General features: G+C 36.9%; 1 protein-coding gene and 1 pseudogene across 3 annotated transcripts in view; both read left to right on the plus strand.

Moving 5' to 3' along the window:
• Positions 1 to 22,194, plus strand: part of GPHN (gephyrin) — a 414,574-nt gene that overhangs the window by 205,414 nt on the left and 186,966 nt on the right. For all 3 annotated transcript variants that reach the window (XM_006090985.3, XM_006090983.3, XM_023755821.1), the window contains one exon: positions 10,629 to 10,723. In XM_006090985.3, coding sequence (XP_006091047.1) covers positions 10,629 to 10,723 — 95 coding nt within the window. The remainder of the gene's footprint in view (positions 1 to 10,628; positions 10,724 to 22,194) is intronic.
• Positions 17,650 to 19,178, plus strand: LOC102424822 (annotated as a pseudogene).

Below are 22,194 nucleotides of genomic sequence, written 5' to 3' on the forward strand. Positions count from 1 at the left end.
GCCACCACTGTCACACTCAGGGCAGGGCCGATGGGGAGGTTATGGCTCTACCCCGTCACACACAGAGCAGGGCCGTGGGGGGAGGGTGGTTGGGCCGCCACCCCCTGTCACACACAGAGCCGCAGGGGATCAGGGGGTTGGGATGCCACACCCTGTCACACACAGAGCCGCAGGCAAATCAGGGGGTTTGGGCGCTGCACCCTGTCATGCTGATCTGGTGCCAGGAGCCTCGCGGCTCTGCTGATCCCGGTGCTGGGAGGCATATTACCCTTTTACTATATAGGATAGAGGCCTGGGGGCGGGCTGGTTTGCCTGAAAGAGTGTCCTGGATCAGGGTGGGGGTCCCACTGGGGTGCCTGGCCAGCCTGGATGAGGAGATGATGGCTGTTTGCAGCTGGTCACACACCCTTCAGGGTGGGGGTCCCCACTGGGGTGCCTGGCCAGTCTGGGTGAGGGGCTGAGGGCTGCTTTCCGGCTGGCGGTTTTGACTGAAGCTCCCAACCACTCCTTTTTTTCTTTTTTTTTTCTCTTCTGGGCCAGCTTTAGCTGTGGCTCTAGCTCTGAGGCTTCCGCTGCTGGTTTGTTTGCCGTTCTATAATCGAAACAATGTATAACTTCAGCTCTGAGATCCCAGCCGGCTATATTTGTTAGAATGTTTCAAACTGCCAGCTCAGAGGCCGGCAAGTCAGGCAGGGAACGTTGGAGTCTGCAGTCACTGGAGCAAGCAAGCCTCATGTTTGCTTCCAGCTGCCTGGCTGCCGGCCGCCATCTTGGCTGACAGTTAATTTGCATGAGGATACGCTGATTAGCCAATGGGAAGGGTAGCAGTCGTACGCCAATTACCATTTTTCTCTTTTATTAGTGTAGACTAGAGTTAATAAATATAAATTTGTGCACTAGGGGGTGGGGGTCCCTCGGCCCAGCCTGCCCCCTTTCACTGTCCAGGAGCCCTCAGGGGATGTCCTACTGACAGCTTAGGCCCGCTGCGGAGGTTCGAAGCAGGCGCCGTGTGTGTGTGTGTGTGTGTGTGTGTGTGTCCACTGGGACGGGGCCGGCCAGGCCCTGAGTAGTACCATCACTGCTACCACTGTCATTAGCATCTGGGATGCAGGCATGGGTTGAAAAGACTGAACCACACCCCAGGCCTCTCTGACCCTGACTTCGTTCAACAGAAACACATCAAACTGTCCCTGGCAAGCCAGGATATATGTTTAACCTACCTATGGTGAAATGTCCAAAAGAACAAAGAGAGACTAACAAAAATAAAGACATAAGAGATCATCATTTATGAATGAGCAATTTTGGGAGGGATGGAATTCTTAGAAATAAGAAAATGCAAGTCTAAAAAATCGATGAACAGATAAAACAGCAGATTAGACCAGCAGAAGAGAGAATTCGCACACTGAAATATCTATCTGAGGAAATTACTATTTTTCCAATTCATATTGGAAAAATTACATAGAGAGATGATTTAATGGGAATATAAGAGAGACATAGGTATGGAGAATGAAATGAGAAATACCAAAGTACATTCATCATAGCCCCAAAAAGAAAGAATAAAGGCAATGATTTTTAAAGTAACCGAAGAAGGACAAATCACTTATATAGGAACTAGAAGCCCAGTGCACGGATTTATTAATCTCTTTCCACCCTCCCTCCTCCCCACTTCCCTGTGAAATTCATCAGTCTGTTCCATGTTTCCATGCCTATGCGTTGAGCGTCTACCCCCTGGTGGTCAGTGCATGTCATGACTACTGGCCAGTCATCCAGTCGTCTGGTTGCTTAGGGTTTTATATATATAGATTTGATTTAGATACAGAAAGAATTAATTCCTAAGTGTGTTATATACTTTAAATCTAATAATCATATTTGACTTTCTTAATTTACTAATATTTAAATAAAATAATTATGTTTCAAAAAGTGAATTAAATATCTAAGATTGTATTATTTTCTCTTCCTAATGTATTCAATACTTTAAATTTTTCTAATGCTACCTACTTTCTCACTTTAATGTTTTGGAGACCAATTTTTTAAATCTTCCATCACATAATAAAAATAGTATATTTTTAATATAAAAATAATATATTAAAATTTTTATTCTTACATAATTTGGCCTCTCACTTATAATAATTTTACTGTTCCACTTAGTTGAAAAACTTTGGAAAATCTTGAGCACAATCCATAGAACAATCTTAATATGTCAGGATTCAAACTCATTTTTGAGCCTCATGTCATAGTTATCCATAGTTTAATCAAAAACAGTGCCCTTTTATCTTTAAAGATTTATGTTCAGAATATATCATATTAGACTCAAAATATATTGTTCTGAGGTAGCACCTGAGTAATTGTGAGATTACTTTTCTGTTATGATGAGCCATAACATTAGGCATTTGTTTTATATAAGCTTTACTGCTTTTAACAGACTAATATTTTGGATTTCTATTAATTGCTATTTATTTAGCTTTCTGACTACCTCTGTGATGACACAAGAACAGTTTTATAAATAACTTTAAGAATAGAACTACATTTGCCTTGATTTATTTAGGCCAGATTTATTTTGAGATACTGAAAATTAATAGCCATATATTTTTTTTCTGATTCCATCCTTTTGAAACAGTACTGTTTCTCTCTGATGTTTTCTTGTCATTGCTGCTGGCAATTAGACAGGTCAAGAAGATTAAGGAAAATATTCCTTATATAGACCATCATTTTGTAATATAAAAAGGTTTACAAAACAGAATTTGCAGAAGCTGAGATATATGAAAATTATTCAGAGAAAATTACAAAATGTCTGATAGCTTCTGGTCAATCTACATTAATAAAAGAAGAAGAACTTTTGGAAACTAGGATGTGACATAATCTAGTGGTGTCATCCCCTCCGCCCCCCACATCCCCACCTATTTTTTTGTTATCTCTTCTTTCCCTAGAAGCAAATTTTGTTAGTATAAAACTTTGCCCTTCCTATTACAGTGTTGAACAAAAGGGCAGTTTCCATTTGCTCCACTCAATGTTCCTGCTTTGGGTACCCTCTGCTCTTAGATACTTGATTTTTATTCTGTGAAGACAGGACCTGAGTTAACACTGTTCATAATTCTCTTAATATAAAATAATATTGCTTGGTTATCAAATCTTTAGGTTTGTTTTATAAACCTGAATTGTTAAATATCCTTTATTGGGTATTCTTGTGAATTTGGTTTGGTTCTTGCATATCTTGAGCCATACTTAAGGGTACAATTTCTAGAACAGATCATATCATTCAGCTAAAATGAACATTAAGGTAGCATCGAAAGAGAAAATGTTATAAATGAGCAGTCTTAGGCATGCATGTGTATGTTTATTTATGTGTTAGTAGGGATGTTTATTTCCACCCATTTTGACTAGGTAATGGGCAGCCAACTTCTTCCTCCTCAGTCCCACCAGCTACCCTAATAAAGTCAACTCTTCAGTTGCCTATAGCCCCAGCCTGAGGAACTCAATTCCAGTCCTAGAACATGTGTACGTGTGTGCACACACATACACACATACATTAACCTTAGTTTTATGAAGTGTAATTTGTTGTTGTTGTTGCTCAAGGATGGACTCTATTTTGACTTCTTTTAAATCTCAAACTTGAAGGTGACATAGACTTTTTTTGGTTTAGTGACCTACCTTACTCTGAGCACCGTCGTCTGGAGGTTCTGAAAGAGTCTGGGATCCTCAGATCTTAAATTACAAATCTTGATTCTAAGATATCAGCCCAAAATTCCATGCGTAAAAATATGTGTGTATATATGTGTGATAATTAATTAAATTAATTTTTAGATAAAGAAGGAAAACAATGTGAAAAATAACCGGGTAAAGAAAAATGTTTTGAAGCTAAGGAGTATTTATCACTGTATACTCAAGTTAGTTATTTCGAAGAGGTTGGGATCTAAATGTTAGCAAAGAGGATGAGATTTTTCATAGGTAAAGTAACTGTGATGTAGTATTATTATAGAAAGACATATTCTCTGTAACCCAACAATTTGTTTTTACTCTAACATTGAAATAAATCCTTTTGTTGAATCAGATAAATTGCTTGGCTTGTTTTAGAGGCCATGTTATATAAGAAATACTTACCTTTGAACATCAGAACCTTACTTAGAACACTGATATGTTAACTCAGTGATGCTTATGGGAACTGAGGTGAACTGGAGAAACAGCAGACTTAACTCGGCATCTCGTGCTAACTGCAACGTGTTGTTCACTGAATGGAATAGAAGATGAAATTGGCTACAGTACTTAAATTTTTACTCTTTTTTTCTTGCTTTCTCTCTATAATTATACAGTCTCCCTTGATCTTTTATCATAACCAGATATTATTTAAATATTGTACAACTTTGAAAAACATAATAAAGTATATCCATTTTTGAAAAGCTTTCTGCTTCTTCCAGGAGTGGAAGAAGATGTAAATATTTAAGAAGCCTAAAACATTATCAACCAGATCATATCTTCCAAGTAAAACTGGGATAACTACCATTATCCTGGGTAGCATCTTCACCTTCTTGTTGCAGTATGTCTAACTGCTTTAGTCACACTGTTGTGAGACAGTGATGTGTTATGATTGTTTGAAAGGTGTTTGCAACTAATATAAAATTACAAAATCTAGAAATGAACGTTTAATTAATTAAATTAAATTTAAAGCTGCCCTTATAATAATGTGTCTCTTATTTCATTATGCTCTGTTTCTTCAATGAGAGGAGAAAGACGATTTATATTTGGTATTCCTTGAGCATACTTAAGAGTTAGTCATACATGTAAATTTTATATATCATGTCTTTGTAGTCCTGAGGAAAAAATTGTATTAAAAATAGCTTCTCTAGCCTGGAACTCGGTGCGCGCGTGGGCGTGACTGAAAGCACTCGCTATCGAGTGGGTCGCCTGGGACCTCTCCAGGGGCCAACCTCTGGCCCTGCCGGGGTCTGCCTCTCCTCCCATCCTGGCCTTCCTTTCCCATAAGTTCATGTTTTGTGTTGGGTCCAGCTTTTTCCCTTCCCACGTGTGTGGAAGCCATGCTGGCCCTTGTCCCTCCTCAGGTGTTGAGTGCGCTGTGTGGTGATGCCCGGAGGCTGCCTTGTCCTGGCCCCTGGCCTGGGCAGTGGGAGCCTGCAGGTGGCCGTTTGCTGCTGCCACCTTCACTCCTGGCTCAGGATGGCTATGGCTTTCGAGTCCCCAAACTTACTGCTTCATTCGAGTCCCCAAACTTACTGCTTCATCCATTTGGGGAAATACGTAGGGAAAGACTGCTTCCCCAGCCAGGCTGAGAGGGACAGAGGATCTATTTTTAATAAATAACATCTAGAAAACTGAAAAAAAAATAGCTTCTCTGTACCATAGTATACTTAAAGAGGCAGGCTCTGAACTGTTAGTTTATTATAATCTCTTTTTAAAGTGTAAAATAAAATTAATGTGTTTGCCCTTTAATGAATAGAGTAAGGAAAATTTAATTGGATGGCATTATACTGCTTATTTTTACCAAATTTATCTCCTCACTAGGTCTACATTTTGCTCTTATGAAATATCCTAACATTTATTTCAGTCTACTTTACAAAGTTGAATATTATAAGGTGATCATGAAGATTAGATCAAGTAGTACACCTTATCATGAATCAACCTCATTACGTCTATTCGCAGTGTGTTTTTCAAAGTGTGGTCCTCTGACCATCATCACAAGCATAACCTGTTATAAATGCAAATTTTGAGACTCCAGTCAGACATTCTGAGTCAAGGTCTCAGCAATCAGTGTTGTTCAAGGCCTCTTGAAGATTCTGATGCACACTACTGTTAGAGAACTACTCCTCTAACCAGATCCTACCTTGATAGCTTTACATTATTAGTAGCCATTAAATGGTGTTTCAAAGATAATCTTTGTTACTTAAGAACAAAGAGCAGAGAGCACTGTAGTAATTGTTAGGAGGATATTTTATTAAACCTACATAGTTGAGTAACAAGCATGTAAATATTAATACAAATTATGGTTTGTTAATAAATATCTATAAAGTAAGTAAAAGTGATTTTTCACAATCACCAGGAATATAAGAAATTTCTACCCATTGACATGTAGCTGCTATGTGTCCTGTACTTATTTAAATGTGATTGCTTTTTAGCAATAACATTTTTTAAGGTCATTTTTTTTTCTGTGAAGTTAAAAATGGAACTCAATTTCATTGACAAGTTCCCTGCCTATAGAATTATTGTTTATGACACTCTTTTTTTGGAACTTGACCAGTCTTTGAAGCATCTTTCTGACTTAAATGTTATCTTCAAAGTGTCAAGGGTAAAAAAATAAGATCACAGTAAGCAATTTTCCATAGGAGATTGAATTTTTATAGTTTAGAAAGTATTTAGAAATTAAAGATAAAATGTCTTATTTACAGGGAATAGCTAAATCTAATTAAACATCATTATTTTAGACACTACTAGTTCAGAAAAGTTTATATCTGAAATAGAAATAGAAATTTCTACTATTGCTCAAGGAAAAAAAATTTAGCAATCAAATTAAGTATGAGAAAGTAGAAACATTAAGCTAATTAAGAAAAATGGTTTTAAAGTTGTAATGGCATCCTTTTTTCCATTTATTATGAATAATCTATTAATAATGAATGATATCTATTAGTACTTGGACAATAAAGGCACATATAATCTTCATTATCTATAGCATACTAGTATATATGATTGAAAGGGTAAAGCTACATTGTTAAAACTATGCTGCCGTTTGGATTTTTAAATAATTTAGATCACTTTTTCCTGTTTTATTCTCTTGCTCTTTTCCTTCTAATTGTGCCTTCACCAGCTCTTGCCCCCCTATACTTCTTCCAATTTCCACTTCATTTGACCTCTTATTCTCTTTAGATTCCACTATTTCAGTGTTCTGCTTCCTGCCCCCACTTGTCAACATTCTAAGATTTAGGTTCTTGCTCTCCATTCTCTTTTCCTTCACTTTTGGTTCTCAACCACTGTTTCTAGGTTTGGTTTCTGTTTTTTTGTATTATTCCTGTTCTCTAACTGGTGAGATCAAAACTGCAAGGATGTAAGGCGAATTGGAAGGTAGAAGCATAGAGAGAATTGACATGTATTGACTACTCTGTGATAGGTGATTTACTTATATCATTTACTTCTCATAAGATGTAGATATGTTTTACTATTATATCCATTTATTCATAAGTACACTAAAGCTCAGAAAAGTTAAACATTTTGTTGTAATGCACAGAACAATTAAGTGATAAAGCCAAGTTTCAAAGTATATTGGTTCATTTACTCATTAATACTTTTATTCAAAAAAAATTTATTGAATACACATAGTATATGTTGGATATTGTGCTAGGTGCTGCAATATATCCAGCCCTTATTCTCATCTACCTTAAATATGTAGTGGCATTGTCTGATCTCTCAGATGATGATTTTACTGCTATACCAAACAGCTTAAGAGGAGAAAGAGCCCTAGCCAGTTTGGCTCGGTGGATAGAGCGTCAGCCTGCAGACTGAAGGGTCCCAGGTTCGATTCCGGACAAGGGCATGTACCTTGGTTGTGGGCACATCCCCAGTAGGGGGTGTGCAGGAGGCAGCTGATCGATGTTTCTCTCTCATCGATGTTTCTAACTCTCTATCTCTCTCCCTTCCTCCCTGTAAAAAATCAATAAAATATATTTTTAAAAAAGGAAAAAGAAAAGGGAAATAGAAGGTTCTGATGGTTCATAGAAAAGATGTATTTGACATAGATGTAAGAAAGACCATATTTGTGCATTACTTAGGGATACTCTATTGAAAAGTTGGTTTTTGTCTAGTCCTAGAGAGAGTCTGACAATCTCCCCATCACTACTGTGAGCACCGGTGCCTTTTAGTGACATCACCACAGTATATAATTTCCTTTTCTGTTCTGTTCTAAAATATACAAAAATTGTGTCTATAAGCCCAAATTCTCTAAAACAGCGGTTCTCAACCTGTGGGTTGCTACCCCTTTGGGGGTCGAACGACCCTTTCACAGGGGTCGCCTAAGACCATCGGAAAACACATATATAATTACATATTATTTTGTGATTAATCACTATGCTTTAATTATGTTCAATTTTTAACAATGAAATTGGGGGTCACCACAACATGAGGAACTGTATTAAATGGTCGCGACAATAAGAAGGTTGAGAACCACTGCTCTAAAAAGTCTTCAGAAAGAATTAACTGTCCTCCCTAAATTATGTTTGGAGAAAGATGAAGACCTTTGTATAAAAAATTCATTAATCTATCCATCCATCATCCATATATTTATTAATACACTAAAAATAATTAAGATGGTTTATCCAAACACATAGAACATAACTTTTAACAAGATAAATGTGAAAAAATAGGGCAAGAAACAATAAGATGCAATTCAGTTGTGTTCAGGAAGCATACTAAAACAGTATCCACAAATTTTCCTCTTTTCTAAAGGATAATTTAATTCACAAGCATCATAATTTAAAAACAAACTAGTAGCACAGAAAAAGACCCATTCTTAGTTGTGACACTTAAGAGGAAATTTCTCTATAGATTCTCTTAAATAGGATCACAATGCAATGTAGTGAACAGTGGCCTCAGATAGTTTGTGATGTAAGTATGAGTCGCACTGAGCCATTTCATTGGCTTCAATTGCATGCCACAAAAGCAAAGTCCAGTAAAACGATTCTTTGAAAAGTGAGATGAGGCAATCAAGGTAAACCACTGTGATCTGACCAAATTCAATTGCATATTTTAAGAGTATGTAGAAAATTTAATGAATTGCATATTTTTTAGGTAATTCTCAAATATAATTTGCCAATTGAGTTTTTTATGTACCAGGTAACAGTGAGTTTACACAAACTCTTATAAGTTTGTTTTCATTAATGCAACATCAATGCATAGAATACAATTTAGTACATAGGTGTTTAATAACTAATGTGGAGATGGATAAGTGCTGTGCTTTAAAGTATTTGTTTAAATGAAAGACTTCTCTCAGCTACATGTTGGTATTTTCCCTTATCTTTAAATAAACTATGCTACTGTACTTTGGAATATATCCTTTTAACATGGAAATAGTGTTTCTTCTCAAGAGACCTCAAAATCATACCAGACAGATTGAATTTGGAAAATAAAAGATTCTGATAATGCTAGCTTGGCAATTTTTATCTATACATTTAAATGAAAGTAATTAACTTCTAAATTTAGGAATTTAAGAATTTCCTTTCTCCTATCTGTTGACCCTCTATTTTTAAAGCACAATTTATTGAAAAATATTTTGGTATATTAGTTTCCTTTAAATGTCTGCCATTGTAAAGTATTGAATTATGCTGGGATTCAGTAGACCAGTAGATTACATCAATTCTAGTCGTCCTTTATTCTGTATAGTTATAAGGGGTTAACTAACAATTAATCTTAAAAGTTGACTGATATCTCTAACACATACTCGATGCATATTAACTGCTTTGCCCAGTCCTCATTCTACATTTTTCCCAGAGCTACAATCTAAGAATATCTCTCTACTTCTAATGAAATATTGAAATATAAACCTTTGTCCATAATTTACGTTTTATCTCATTTGCATTTTTCTTATTTATTGGAACACTTTGTTTTGCAAATTTCACTTTTGTACTGCCCCCAAGTATTGTAAGCTATATTTATAAAAACAGAGGATTAGGAATTAATTAAATCATATATTTCACACTCAAGTTTTAACCTAAGTCATATCTTTACCATCACAGAATAATATATACCTAATTTGATTTACCTTTAGAAAAGAAATATTCCTGTCTCCTTCATTAGCTTATTCCAGGTTTAAACACACTTGTCTTAAAAATGTTCTATCTTAAAACTTGTTATATAAATAAAGCCTATCACTTTTATTATTTTTAAAGTAGATGGTAATTCATATTGAAGATATGGAACCTAGAGGGTTTTTTTCTACCCAATACATGGGAAAAGTTGACTGATGACTTCTTGAGTTCCTTTTAATTATATCATAAAAGTATAGAGCTAGGAGAGATACAAAATGATCGCAGGGTTTCAGGGAGGGACTAATTATTTTAAGAGTGATAGACAAAAATAAATTTACCCAAATTTCTTACCCTTAGAAATCTATTGAGCCCTTATAGCAATCTGGGACTTTCTTTTAAAATTTAGGTCAGGGGTCCTCAAACTACGGCCCGTGGGCCACATGCGGCCTGCTGAAAACATTTATCCGGCCCACTGGGTGTTTTTGCCGCCACTGCCTGTTGCTTAGCAGCCGACTAGTTTGTTTTTTAAACTATAGTCCGGCCCTCCAACGGTCTGAGGGACAGTGAACTGGCCCCCTGTTTAAAAAGTTTGAGGACCCCTGATTTAGGTTATTAGGCGAGATGAGACTTTTATCAAATACTTCAGAATTGTAAGATATAAGAAAGGTCTGCTAATGTAAAAGTTCCCTGTATGTCCTGGTCCTCGGCTTTTATTCAGTGGTCCCAAAGAACTGAGTCTTGCTGCCTTAAAAAAAAAAAGTCTGAAGAACTACAAAGTGTGGTTTAGGAAAAGTATGGTTTATACTTACATTGAAGTTAATTTTACTACTCTGCATTCCTTCTTTTTGGCTAGTTTCACTCAGTCTGCTATTTAATCTTTAATTACAGGCCACAAAAGAAGTAATAGAACGGGAAGCACCAGGGATGGCCCTGGCAATGCTGATGGGATCACTTAATGTTACACCTCTGGGCATGCTCTCTAGGTAAGAAAGTCACCAAAATGTTGCAAATAAAATTAATTCCATACTATTAATCACTACAATAGACTGATAAACCCAAGAAACTTGAGTTATAACAATTAAGTTTGCCCCATATGTTCCCAAGAATTAAAAGTCTTAGTTTCCTGTCCAGTCAAATGTTGGACATTAGTTTCTTTCAAGATTTTTCTTTTTGCATATTATATTTAAAGTTTTAGAAAGTACTATATTACTGCTAAAAGTTGTTAGTCCTAACACAGAGAAGAGTCCAGTTTATTAAGATGTAAAACTATTCTTTTTGTGATTATCTGCAATCATTAATTAATATTCATTAATTGCATTCAAATACTAATTTGATAAAACTAAACAGTAGAATTTCTAAAATTAAGTTGTTCTCACAAGTTACTAACTTTTATTCCAGTTTGTAATTAGATATATTGATATCTGGTCATGAAAACTCAATTAATAGTACATTATTATTTTATTAAATTAGTGTATTTAAAACTATGCTTTTGTTGACATAGATGTTGACATCCATCTCAATCTAATGCAGTGATGGCGAACCTATGACACCTCTGACACGCGAACTCATTTTTTTGGTTGATTTTTCTTTGTTAAATGGCATTTAAATATATAAAATAAATATCAAAAATATAAGTCTTTGTTTTACTATGGTTGCAAATATCAAAAAATTTCTATATGTGACACGGCACCAGAGTTAAGTTAGGGTTTTTCAAAATGCTGACACGCTGAGCTCAAAAGGTTCGCCATCACTGATCTAATGGTTTATTTATTTATTACTTTAGCAACTCTTAGATTAAAATCTCCTTTAATGAGGACAACATATAACATATCATTTAAGTTAAAGACAGAAGTATAAATTAGTGAGAGTCTGTTGATTTAATGATTTGATTAAATAGACAGTTGATCTCAGAGCAACCTAAAAATACACAGCAACTTTATAATATAAGCATACCACAATCATTTATAGCCATTTATTGACCCTATGTACAATATGAATATATAAGTAAATATATGCATTTAATGCTTAGAATGTGAGTTACAATGCCCTTTCTTTTACTTGGACTAAGTTTATATCCCATGAAGAGAAGCCACTTGAAAATAACTAAAAGGAAATGTGAATGGGTCATTAGATACTGTATTCCCTTTGCTATCACAAGTACTATATGGGAATATTTTAGTAAGAGCAAAAATAGAATTAAAGTAGAATGATAGAGATTTTAAACTTAAAAGACCATGCTGATCTTTAAGGAACTTATATTAACTCTTTTATTCTGTTGGGGATTTTTTTTTTTTTAGCCTTTACTTATATTACTATAGATATGAGGTCGAGAGTCACATTTGATCCCTTTTCTCTATGGAATTAAGTGTAGTTATCTGTGAACATAAAATAACTCTTTCTTGGAATAAAAGAAATATAGTTAAAGAATTAAACTTCATCTCTTGTTAATTCTTTTATAATGTAAATTCTATTTTGGCAGGCATAGTGATACTCTATTTGACAGGCCCCATATTAACCATTAGGGATACTAAGAATAGAAAAAAATATGTAAGGCCTTGTCCTTAATGATCCCACAGTTAACCTGGAGAACTTGTTCTTTGCAACTGTTAAGGTAATCCTTAAAATTGACTATAGATTTCTTGATCCAGTATAGAAATATTACTTTTTTTCTTATTGAAAGATTTTTCTGGATTAATTCCTTTTCCATCTTTTGAATCCACTGGACTGAGCACTGGACTGCTGAGTAAGTGGATAACTAATCAACAGGAGCTGATTCTAAGTACTTTGTATAAGGTCATCATCTTTATGCTGTGGGCTTTGAAAATTAAAACATATACACATCAGGGTAACAGATTCTTCTAACTTTTCTTTCTGTTCGTTGCCGACTTAACTGAGAGTTTCCACAGATTTGAAACAGTTAATAGATTTGAAACAGTTCTACATGAGTGGAAAAGGAAATTGTAGAATATTTCCATGAATGTTCATTTTTTGGTGCTTTTTAAAGCCTTTTTTAATTCCTATTTTTAAAACAGCCATGATTAGATTGATGCTTCCTTTTGATAGCATTTTTACCTTGTATGTACTTTGGACTTTGCGTATACTTCTATTATAACACATGCTATATTGTAATTATTTACAAACAGTCCTCAGGTTACGTCAGACTCGACGTACGTTGTTTCATGGTTACATCGCCATCTCCCATTTATTTGTAAAAAAAAAAAATGTTCCATCATTTCGACATATGTTCATATGTGCTTTATGCTTTTTATTATTTATTTACCAAAACTAAAGGTCAGGAATTGTTATCTTTCTTTTAAATTTCTTTTACTGTTTCACTTCATTACTGCTGTGTATGTGCTCCATGTGAGTGACGTAGGTGCTTATGTAGGTAGGTTCCAACTTACAGCGAAAATCGCGTTACATCCATAGGAACGGATCACCGACGTAGCCCGAGGACCTACTGTACTTTCTTGTCTGTATTACCTAATTTGTATAAAACTCTCAAGAACAGGAGCTTTGTCTTACTCATTTTTACATCCTCACCCTGCAAAACAACTTTTAACACATAGTAAGTACTCAAAAAATATTTATTGTTAAGGTTATTTTTATTGATAAATCAATACATCCTAATTCTAATAGAATTTTTTTCAAGGTAATCTATCAAGTTGGTGCCTTGCATTTCTGTTTTTATCTCTAGAAAGCAAAATTAAATAAAAATACCTTTCAGAATCACCAAATCTATTCCAAATTGTTTTTATCTATTTGATTACTTGATATACTATAGGTTTTCAGTATAAGAAAGTTGAAAGATAGTATCAAGTATTAGTTAAGAACATCATCTCTGAAGGCAGATGGCTGGCTTGGGTTCTATTGGGGCTCTACTACTTACTAGCTACTTAACATCTGTTTTGTTTTCTTATCTGTATAATGAGGATGTTAATAGTACCAGTGTTCTTGAATTAAGTGAGTGAGTCCATGTAAAGTATTTAAAACAACGACTGATTTATAAGTCTTATTTAAGTGTTAATCGTTGTGGTATTTTTATTGGTTGGGTGTTCTAGTTCTTAAACAAGTCTGTTGGAAATACCTTCTAATAGCTTTCTTTCATCTGAAAATGCCTTTATTTTACCTTTATTCCTGAAGGATATTGTCACTAGATGTAGTATTCTGGATTGACAGCTCTTTTTTTTCAGCACATTAAAAAAAAAGTTACACTGCCTCCATGATTCCTAACAAAACTTAAGTGATAAGGAAAGTTATAGCTGTAAATGCTTACATTTAAAAAGAAAAGTCTCAAAACAACCACCTAACATTATAGCTTAAGGAACTAAAGAAAGAAGAATGAACAAAACCCAAAACTAGAAGAAAAAAGAAAATAATAAAGATTAAAGCAGAAATAAAATAGCAAATGGAAAAAGCAATACAGAAAAATTAACTAAATCAAATATTGTTTCTTTAAAAAGATCAACAAAATTGGATAATCTAGATGAAATGGACAAATTCCTACAAACACAAAGCCTAGTAGATTGAATCACAAAGGAATAGAAAATCCAAATAGATCTGTAACTAGTAAGAAGACTGAATCAGTAATCAAAAACCTACCTACAAATAAAATGCCTGTATCAAACGGCTTCACTAATAAGTCTACCAAACATTAAAAAATAATGGATACCAATCCTTCTCAAACTCTTCAAAAAAATTGAAGAGAAGGGAACACTTCCTAACTAATTCTATGAGGGCAGCACTACCCTATACCAAGGAAAGACAAAAAAAAACTTCAAGAAAACAACTGACCAATATTCCTTATGAACATTGATGCAAAAATATTCACCAATATACTAGCAAACCAAATTCAGCAGCATATTGAAAGAATTATGCACCATGATGAAGTGGGATTTATATCTAGAATGCAAGAATAGTTCTTCATACAAAAAAACAAAACAAACAATCAATATACCACACTAACAAAATAAAGGATTAAAAACACTGAGTAGCTCAGTTGATACAAAAAAAATTATTTGACAAAATTCAGCATGCATTCATGTTAATAACACTTAATCTGAAATAGAAGGAAACTACCTTAACATAATAAAGGCCTTATATTAAAAAACACACAGCTAATATCATACTCAATGGTGAAAGACTGAATGCTCTTTCTCTAAAATAGGAACAAGACCAGGATGCCAATTTTTGCCACTTAAAAAAAAAAGCTATTGGAAGTTGTAGCTGGAGCATTAGGCAAAAATTAATTAATTAATTAATTAGTTAATTAATGGAATTCCAAATTGGGAAGAAAGAATTGAATTTATTCTTGTTTGACTTAATCTTCTATGTAACAAAAACCCTAAAGATTATACTCACACAACCCATTAGAACTAAGAATTATATTCAGCCAAGCTTAAGATACATAATCAACATGCATTTGATCAACATGCAGTTGTGTTTCTATACATTAACAATAGCATTTAAAAGAATAAAATTCTTAGTCATTATCTTGATCAAGGAGGTGAAAGACTTGTACACTGAAAACTACCAAACATTGCTAAAAGAAATGAAAGACTTAATTAAATGGAAATCCATCCCAGGTTTATGGATTGGAAAATTTAATTATGAAAATGTCATTACTACCCAAAGTAATCTACAGATGTAATGCAGTCCTATCAAAATACACATAGCAACATCCGTTTGCAAAAATAGAAAATTTTATTCTAAAATTTATAGAAAATCTCAAGGGACCTCAAATAGCCAAAATAATATTGAAAAAGAACAATAAAGTAGGAGGACTCTCTCTCCCTGATATCAAACTTATTAAAAAGCTACAATAATTAAAACTGTGCTACTGGCATTAAGACAGACTTTTTTAAACCAATGGAATAGAATAGAGAGGTCAAACCTGACTGGTGTTGCTCAGTTGGTTGAGCAGTATCCCATGCACCAAAAGGTCACTGGTTTGTTTCTCAGTCAGGGTATATGCCCAGGTTGTGGGCATGACCCCAGTAAGGGCATGCAGGAGGCAGCCGATCAATGTTTCTCTCACATTGATGTTTCTCTCTCTCCCTCTCCTTTCCTCTCTCTCTCTAATACCAATAAAAACATATTTTTTAAAAGAGGATTTTAAAGAAGAGAAAGAATAGAGAGGCCAGTTATTTTTGAGAAGGGTACTAAGACAATTCAGTGTGGAAAATTATAATCTTCCCAAATGGTGTTGGGAAAATTGAATATCCACATGAAAAGTATGAAGTTGGACCCATACCCTACACCATATATTATAATTAACTTTAAAAGAATCAAAGACCTAAATGTAAGAGTTAAAACTATAAAACATGTGGAAGAAAACTTCAGGGGAAAGCTTGATGACATTAGATTTTGCAGTGCTTTTTGAATATAATATCAAAAGTAATAAAATAAAGTAGAGACAAGTTGAAATTTGTCACCATTAAAAACTTTGTGCCTCAAATCACAATATCAACAAAATAAAGTGACAACCACAGAATGGTAAAAAAAAAAATTGCAAGTCATATATCTGATAAGGGTTTAATATCCAGAATATGTAAAGAACTCCAACTCAAAAACAAAACAAACACCCCAATTTAAAAATGGGCAGAGGACTTAAATAGGTATTTCTCCAAAGAAGATATACAAATAGCCAGTAAGCACATGAAAAGATACTCAACATCAGCAATCATTAGAGAAATGCAAATCAACTACAATGAGATACCACTTCACACCTATTAGGATGGCTGTTATCGAAAAAACAAACAAACAGAAATTCAAGCACTGGTGAGGGTGTAGAGAAATTGGAACCCTTGTACATTGTTAGTGGGAATGTAAAATGGTGCAGCTGTTGTTTAAAACAGTATGGCCACTACTCAAAAAAATTAAATATAGAATTACTGTATTTTCCAGCAATTCCACTTCTGAGTATATGCCTAAAATAACTGAAAGCAAAGACTGGAACAGATACTTGTACACCAGTGTTTATAGTGTTATTCACAACAGCCAAAAGGTGGATGCAACTCATATGTCCATTTATGGATGGATGAATGGATAAACAAAATGTGTTACATACCAATACATACAATGGAATATTAGTCTTAAAAATGAATGAATTTCTGATACATTATACAACATGGATGACCTTAGAGATGTGCTAAGTTATTGTTTATTGGACAGTTTCAGTACAGAATGATGACAAAGTTCTGGAGATGTATAGTGATGGTTACACAGCAGTGTGAATGAATATACTTAATGCCAGTGAACTGAACACTTAAAATTGGTTAAAATGGTAAATTGCATGGTATGTATATTTCACCACAATTTGAAGAAATGCTTTAGGATAGTAAATACAGCATCCATGGCATGCAAATTTTCTTGGTATATTGCTACAATACATCAGACACAGCTTCCATTCAGCATCATAGGAAGTGCATCAGGTTGCAAAAGACAAGTGAGATAGGTTTGGGATGAATAACTACTGCAGCACAGGAAAGCTGGTACCTTTTCCCTCCTCTCACCCCCCCTAATATATTTTTTTATGTACTTTAGTCCCATAAGAGTTTTTTTTGTTTGTTTGTTTGTTTTTTTTACAGAGAGGAAGGGAGAGGGATAGAGAGTTGGAAACATCGATGAGAGAGAAACATCGATCAGCTGCCTCCTGCACACCCTCCACTGGGGATGTACCCGCCGCAACCAAGGTACATGCCCTTGACCGGAATCGAACCCAGGACCCCTCAGTCCACAGGCCGACGCTCCATCCACTGAGCCAAACCGGTTAGGGCCCCATAAGAGTTTTTTGATAGCTGAGTTCCATCGTCATAAGCCATATAATAAACAATCTGGGCCCTTCCAGAAATGGTCAAGGTAGAAGGAAAACTGGAGAGACTTGGGAGCTGAGGGGCAAGTGAAGGCCATGCTGCCCCCTGGGAAAGTTTCCCAAAAGGAGAACCTGGACCTACAGTGTGAATGGGGGTCCTGCTCCTTTCTGTGTTTGGCCATGTAGGAGTTGTGTGAACACGTCACTCAGCTCCTGCAGAAGTACCTGCACAGCTTGGGGAAGGAAGAAAAGGATGATGAGGAGGATATGCTGGAGGAAGAATACCCCTGCATATGGCAGGAGTGTGGCCTTTGTCCTCTGGACAGTTCTGCTGACCTTGTCCACCATGTCCACTACCACTGCTACCATACCAAGCTGAATCAGTGGGGGGCTGCCAGCCCTGCAGAGCCAGGCCAACTTCAGCCCTTTCATTTGGACTTCCACAGCTACAACATGACCTGACATCCCTGACCACTTCCCATGTCTGTGGGAGCACTGTGAGAGCTCCTTTAATAATCCTGAGTGGTTCTATTGGCATGTGGAGGGGCACAGCCTGTGCTGTGAATACAAAGCAGTTGGCAAAGACAACCATGTGGTGCTGTGTGGCTGGAAAGGCTGTACCTGTACCTTCAAGGACCACTGTAAGCTTTGTAAGCACCTCTGTAGCCATACTCAGGAAAAGGTGGTGGCCTGCCCCACCTTCAGGGGCATGTTTGCCAAAAATACCAAGTTCTTAGATCACATCTATTGCCAGACCTCATTGGATCAGCAATGCTTCCAGTGCTCTCACTGTTCCATGAGATTTGTGACAGGTGTTGTGCGACCATATGCATAACCATGTGAATCACTATACCGTAAGTGTCCTCTGTGTGATATGATCTGTCTGCTGCCATCCTCCCTCTGCAACCACATGCACTTTTGCCACAGTGAGGACTGGCCTTTTAAATGTGACTCTTGTAACTTCAGCTGCAAGAATCTACTTGATTTCTAGAAGCACCTGGATACCCATAGCAAGGAGCCAGCCTACAGGTATCATTTTGAGAACTGCAACTTTAGTGCCCGAGCCCTCTGCTCTGTCAAGTCCCATTACTGAAAAGTGCATGAAGATTACTCAGAGCCAAAGTTCAAATGTCATGTGTGTACCAAATGCTTCACAAGGAGCAACAGCCTCACCATGTATCTTCATAAGAAGCACCAGTTCAAGTGACACTTGAACAAGGAACATGAAGACGGCTACATGCGGCTGTAGCTACTTCGCTATGAAAGTGTAGAGCTGACACAGCAACTGCTGTGGCAATCACGAGAAGGATTGGACCTGAGAGCATCACTGAATGAGAGCAGCCTGCAGAGCATCATTCTAAAATCAGCATCAAGGGAGTCAGGACCCCAGGAAGAGGTGGAAGAGGAAAGCAGAGGTGGTGAGGGGATAGCCCTCTCAGCCTCTCACGACACCTCCAGAACTGTCATCCATGTGGTGAATCAGACCAATGCCCAAGAGATAGTCTACTATGTGCTGTCCAAAGACACTGGAGAGCCCCCCACACCCAGCACCCAAGCCCCCCTCAGGGATCATCATGGAAAAGTTTCAGGGAATAGCTGAGGAATCAGAAGTCCAGATGGTCTAAAGGTGATTGAACATGACCATTCCTAACCCAGGCTTGGGTTTGAGCCAGGCTGGTGGCAGTGCCCCTTTGAGCAGTCCTTGCCAATGGATGCCTTTTGGAGTGGGGCTGAGAGCAGTGTGGTCCACTCTGGACCTGGCTTGCATCACTCAGCAGACTCTAAGGACTTTCCTTTTCTGCCAGACCATGTTTTTGTGGGGATCCTAGGAGTTTGGACTTTTTGAGGAGGACACCCTGGTTGTATATATTCTTGTAGAGGAAGCTAGTAGCAGGCTTAACCATGACCCCTAGACATGCTGGATTAGTGATTAATATCCTGAGCTTGCATCCATTCCCATCTTTAGGGTTTCTTAGGCCTAGGGATGACATGTAACTAGGCCCTGCAATGGCCCTTTCATCCCAACCAGTCAAGGCAGTGTGAACCAGGCATCCATTTCCCTCCAAAGGGTTCCTCCTACAACCCAAGGACTTCCATGTTATTCTGAGGGATGGGGCTAGGGGCACTGAGTGTGTATATGTGCTTCTGCTGTTACAAAAAATAAACAATCTGAGTAACATGGTTCAAGTTCCTCATGGTATCTTCAGATCCTTGCACAGCAACTCTAGTACAGCTTTAGTTCAGAAGCATCTAGAGCACAGGATCAGTTCAGTGCATTTTTTTAAGTAAGCAGTTTGACCCAGAATTGTCTCTTTCATTATCTCCTTGACTTTGGAAGGGGTCGAGTCCAGCTGTTATCTCCTCAATACCATAACCACATAATGGCATAGGTTTGGATTATTTGTGTAATCTCAAAAACATCAAGTAAAGGAAAATTTAATTTAAAGTGTCTCTGTGTTGGAAGTTTCCCAAACTTTGGACTGACATAAATCCTCTCTTCAGGAATTATACTTCAACCTAAACCTCAAAGGTTTGTCACAGATGAAGTTCTACAGAAATTAGCAGGTCACCCATACAAGTATCAAGGCACATTAAGGAATGAGAGACCTGAAAGACTTAAAATCCTGGTATCAGAATAAACAGAAATAATGTAATATATCTAAGAGAACTAAAAAAGAAGCTGGAAAATTATATTCAAGTAGCAAGTAGTTTTAAAAGAATGAAGCATATTTAGATAGGTAAAATATAATAATGACAAGTATTAAACTAAATAGATAGATTAGATTGCAGATTATATATAATTGAAGAGAGAATTAGGGAACTAGAAGAAAATATTTGAAGAAATTATCCAGAATGCAGTTCAGATTGACAGAGACATAAAAATTAAGAAGCATTGAGAATACAGTGAGAATATCTATATATAAAAAAGCCTAAGTGTCCGTCTCACCGTCAGACTGGTAGCTATGATGCGCACTGCCCACCAGGGCCAGACACTCAATGCAGGAGCTGCCATGATGCACACTGGCCATTTAAAAAGAAATGGCACCGTGGACTGGGCACCGACAAACCAACACTTGGCTTCCCCCAAGCCAGACACAGGCTCCTCCACGATCCCAGAGCAACAGCCCACCAAATCGCAGTCAACGCTGCCAAGACCCCATGGTGCAAAATGCAGCCTGCAGCCCAGCCCAGCCTGGAAACAGTGGCTGTGGGTGCCAGGTAATGACATCATGTAGCAACGCCCGACTAGCCTCCTGGGAGTTTCTTTCGCCCAGGGACCCGACTTGCTTTATAGCCAAGTGCAAACATTTCACAGTTTAACCAAATGTCTGTGAAGTGTTTTCCCATGTCTCATCTCATTTGATCCTCACAGAATCCTGGAGTAGGTAGATAGGAGACTTTATTTTCTTTTCATTAGCCGGAAAATGGAGATTTAGAAAGTTTAGAAACTTGACCCGACTGAAAACAAGTAAGAAATGTTGGACCTTGAAAATGACTTCAGGTTTTCTCACTGCGCAGGATAAAGTCAAACACTGCCACAGTTAGATATTTCACCCTTTGTTCTCCCTGCATGATCTACAATAATAATCTGCTTCATAGCCCTAGCCAGTTTGGCTCAGTGGATAGGATGTCGGCCTTCGGACTGAAGGGTCCCGGGTTCGATTCCGGTGAAGGGCACATGCCCGGGTTGTGGGCTCGGTCCCCAGTGTGGGGCGTGCAGGAGGCAGCTGATGCATGATTCTCTCTCATCATTGATGTTTCTATCTCTCTCTCCCTCTCCCTTCCTCTCTAAAATCAATAAACATATATTTAAATAAATAAATAAATAAATAAATAAATAAATAAATAAATAATCTGCTTTGTGTTGATATTTACTGCTGTGTTGCAGACACTTATCTGAAAGAGAAGTTTGGTTGCTTCACTGTGCTGGAAAAAGTTTAGCTAAATCAGAAAGCAGGTCTAATTAAGCAAGTTATATATATAAAGCTCTCACGGACACCAATCACATGTGTCTGTTTCCATCTGTCATTCTCAATTGTGATTTGGTTGACACTTCTATTATAGAGAAAGGGTGAATAGTGATATTAAAATATTTCTTCTAATTAATTTCCTTTCAATGTGCACAAATCCATATAAATTATAACTGGAGTTCAGAAAGAGATAATAGAGAATGAAGGAAAGGAAATGTTTGACAAATAAAACCATGGAAAAGAGATCTTAAAATTTTCAGAAAATGAAATATATGATATGTAAGTTATACTTAAATATAGTTGTTGAAAATGCATAATTCTTTATATCTTGGAATTGTAATTTTGTTTTTTTTCTCAGTGTAATAAACAATAAATGGTATATTATTTAGATACTAGAGGCCCGGTGCACAAAAATTTGTGCACTCGGGCGGGGGGGGGGGGGGGGTCCTCAGACCAGCCTGTGCCGTCTCGCAGTCTGGGGCCCCTCGGGAGATAATGGCCTGCTGGCTTAGGCCCGCTCCCGGGTGGCAGAGGTCAGGCCCAATCGCTAGGTGCAGCCCCTGGTCGGGCTAAGAGCAGGGCTGATTGGGGAGTTGGGCGCCGCCCCCTGTCATGCACAGAGCAGGGCGGATCGGGAGGTTGCGATGCCACCCCTAGTCACGCTCAGAGC

Source organism: Myotis lucifugus, unplaced genomic scaffold, assembly GCF_000147115.1.
Source record: "Myotis lucifugus unplaced genomic scaffold, Myoluc2.0 scaffold_85, whole genome shotgun sequence".
In the NCBI taxonomy this organism is placed as follows: domain Eukaryota; kingdom Metazoa; phylum Chordata; class Mammalia; order Chiroptera; family Vespertilionidae; genus Myotis; species Myotis lucifugus.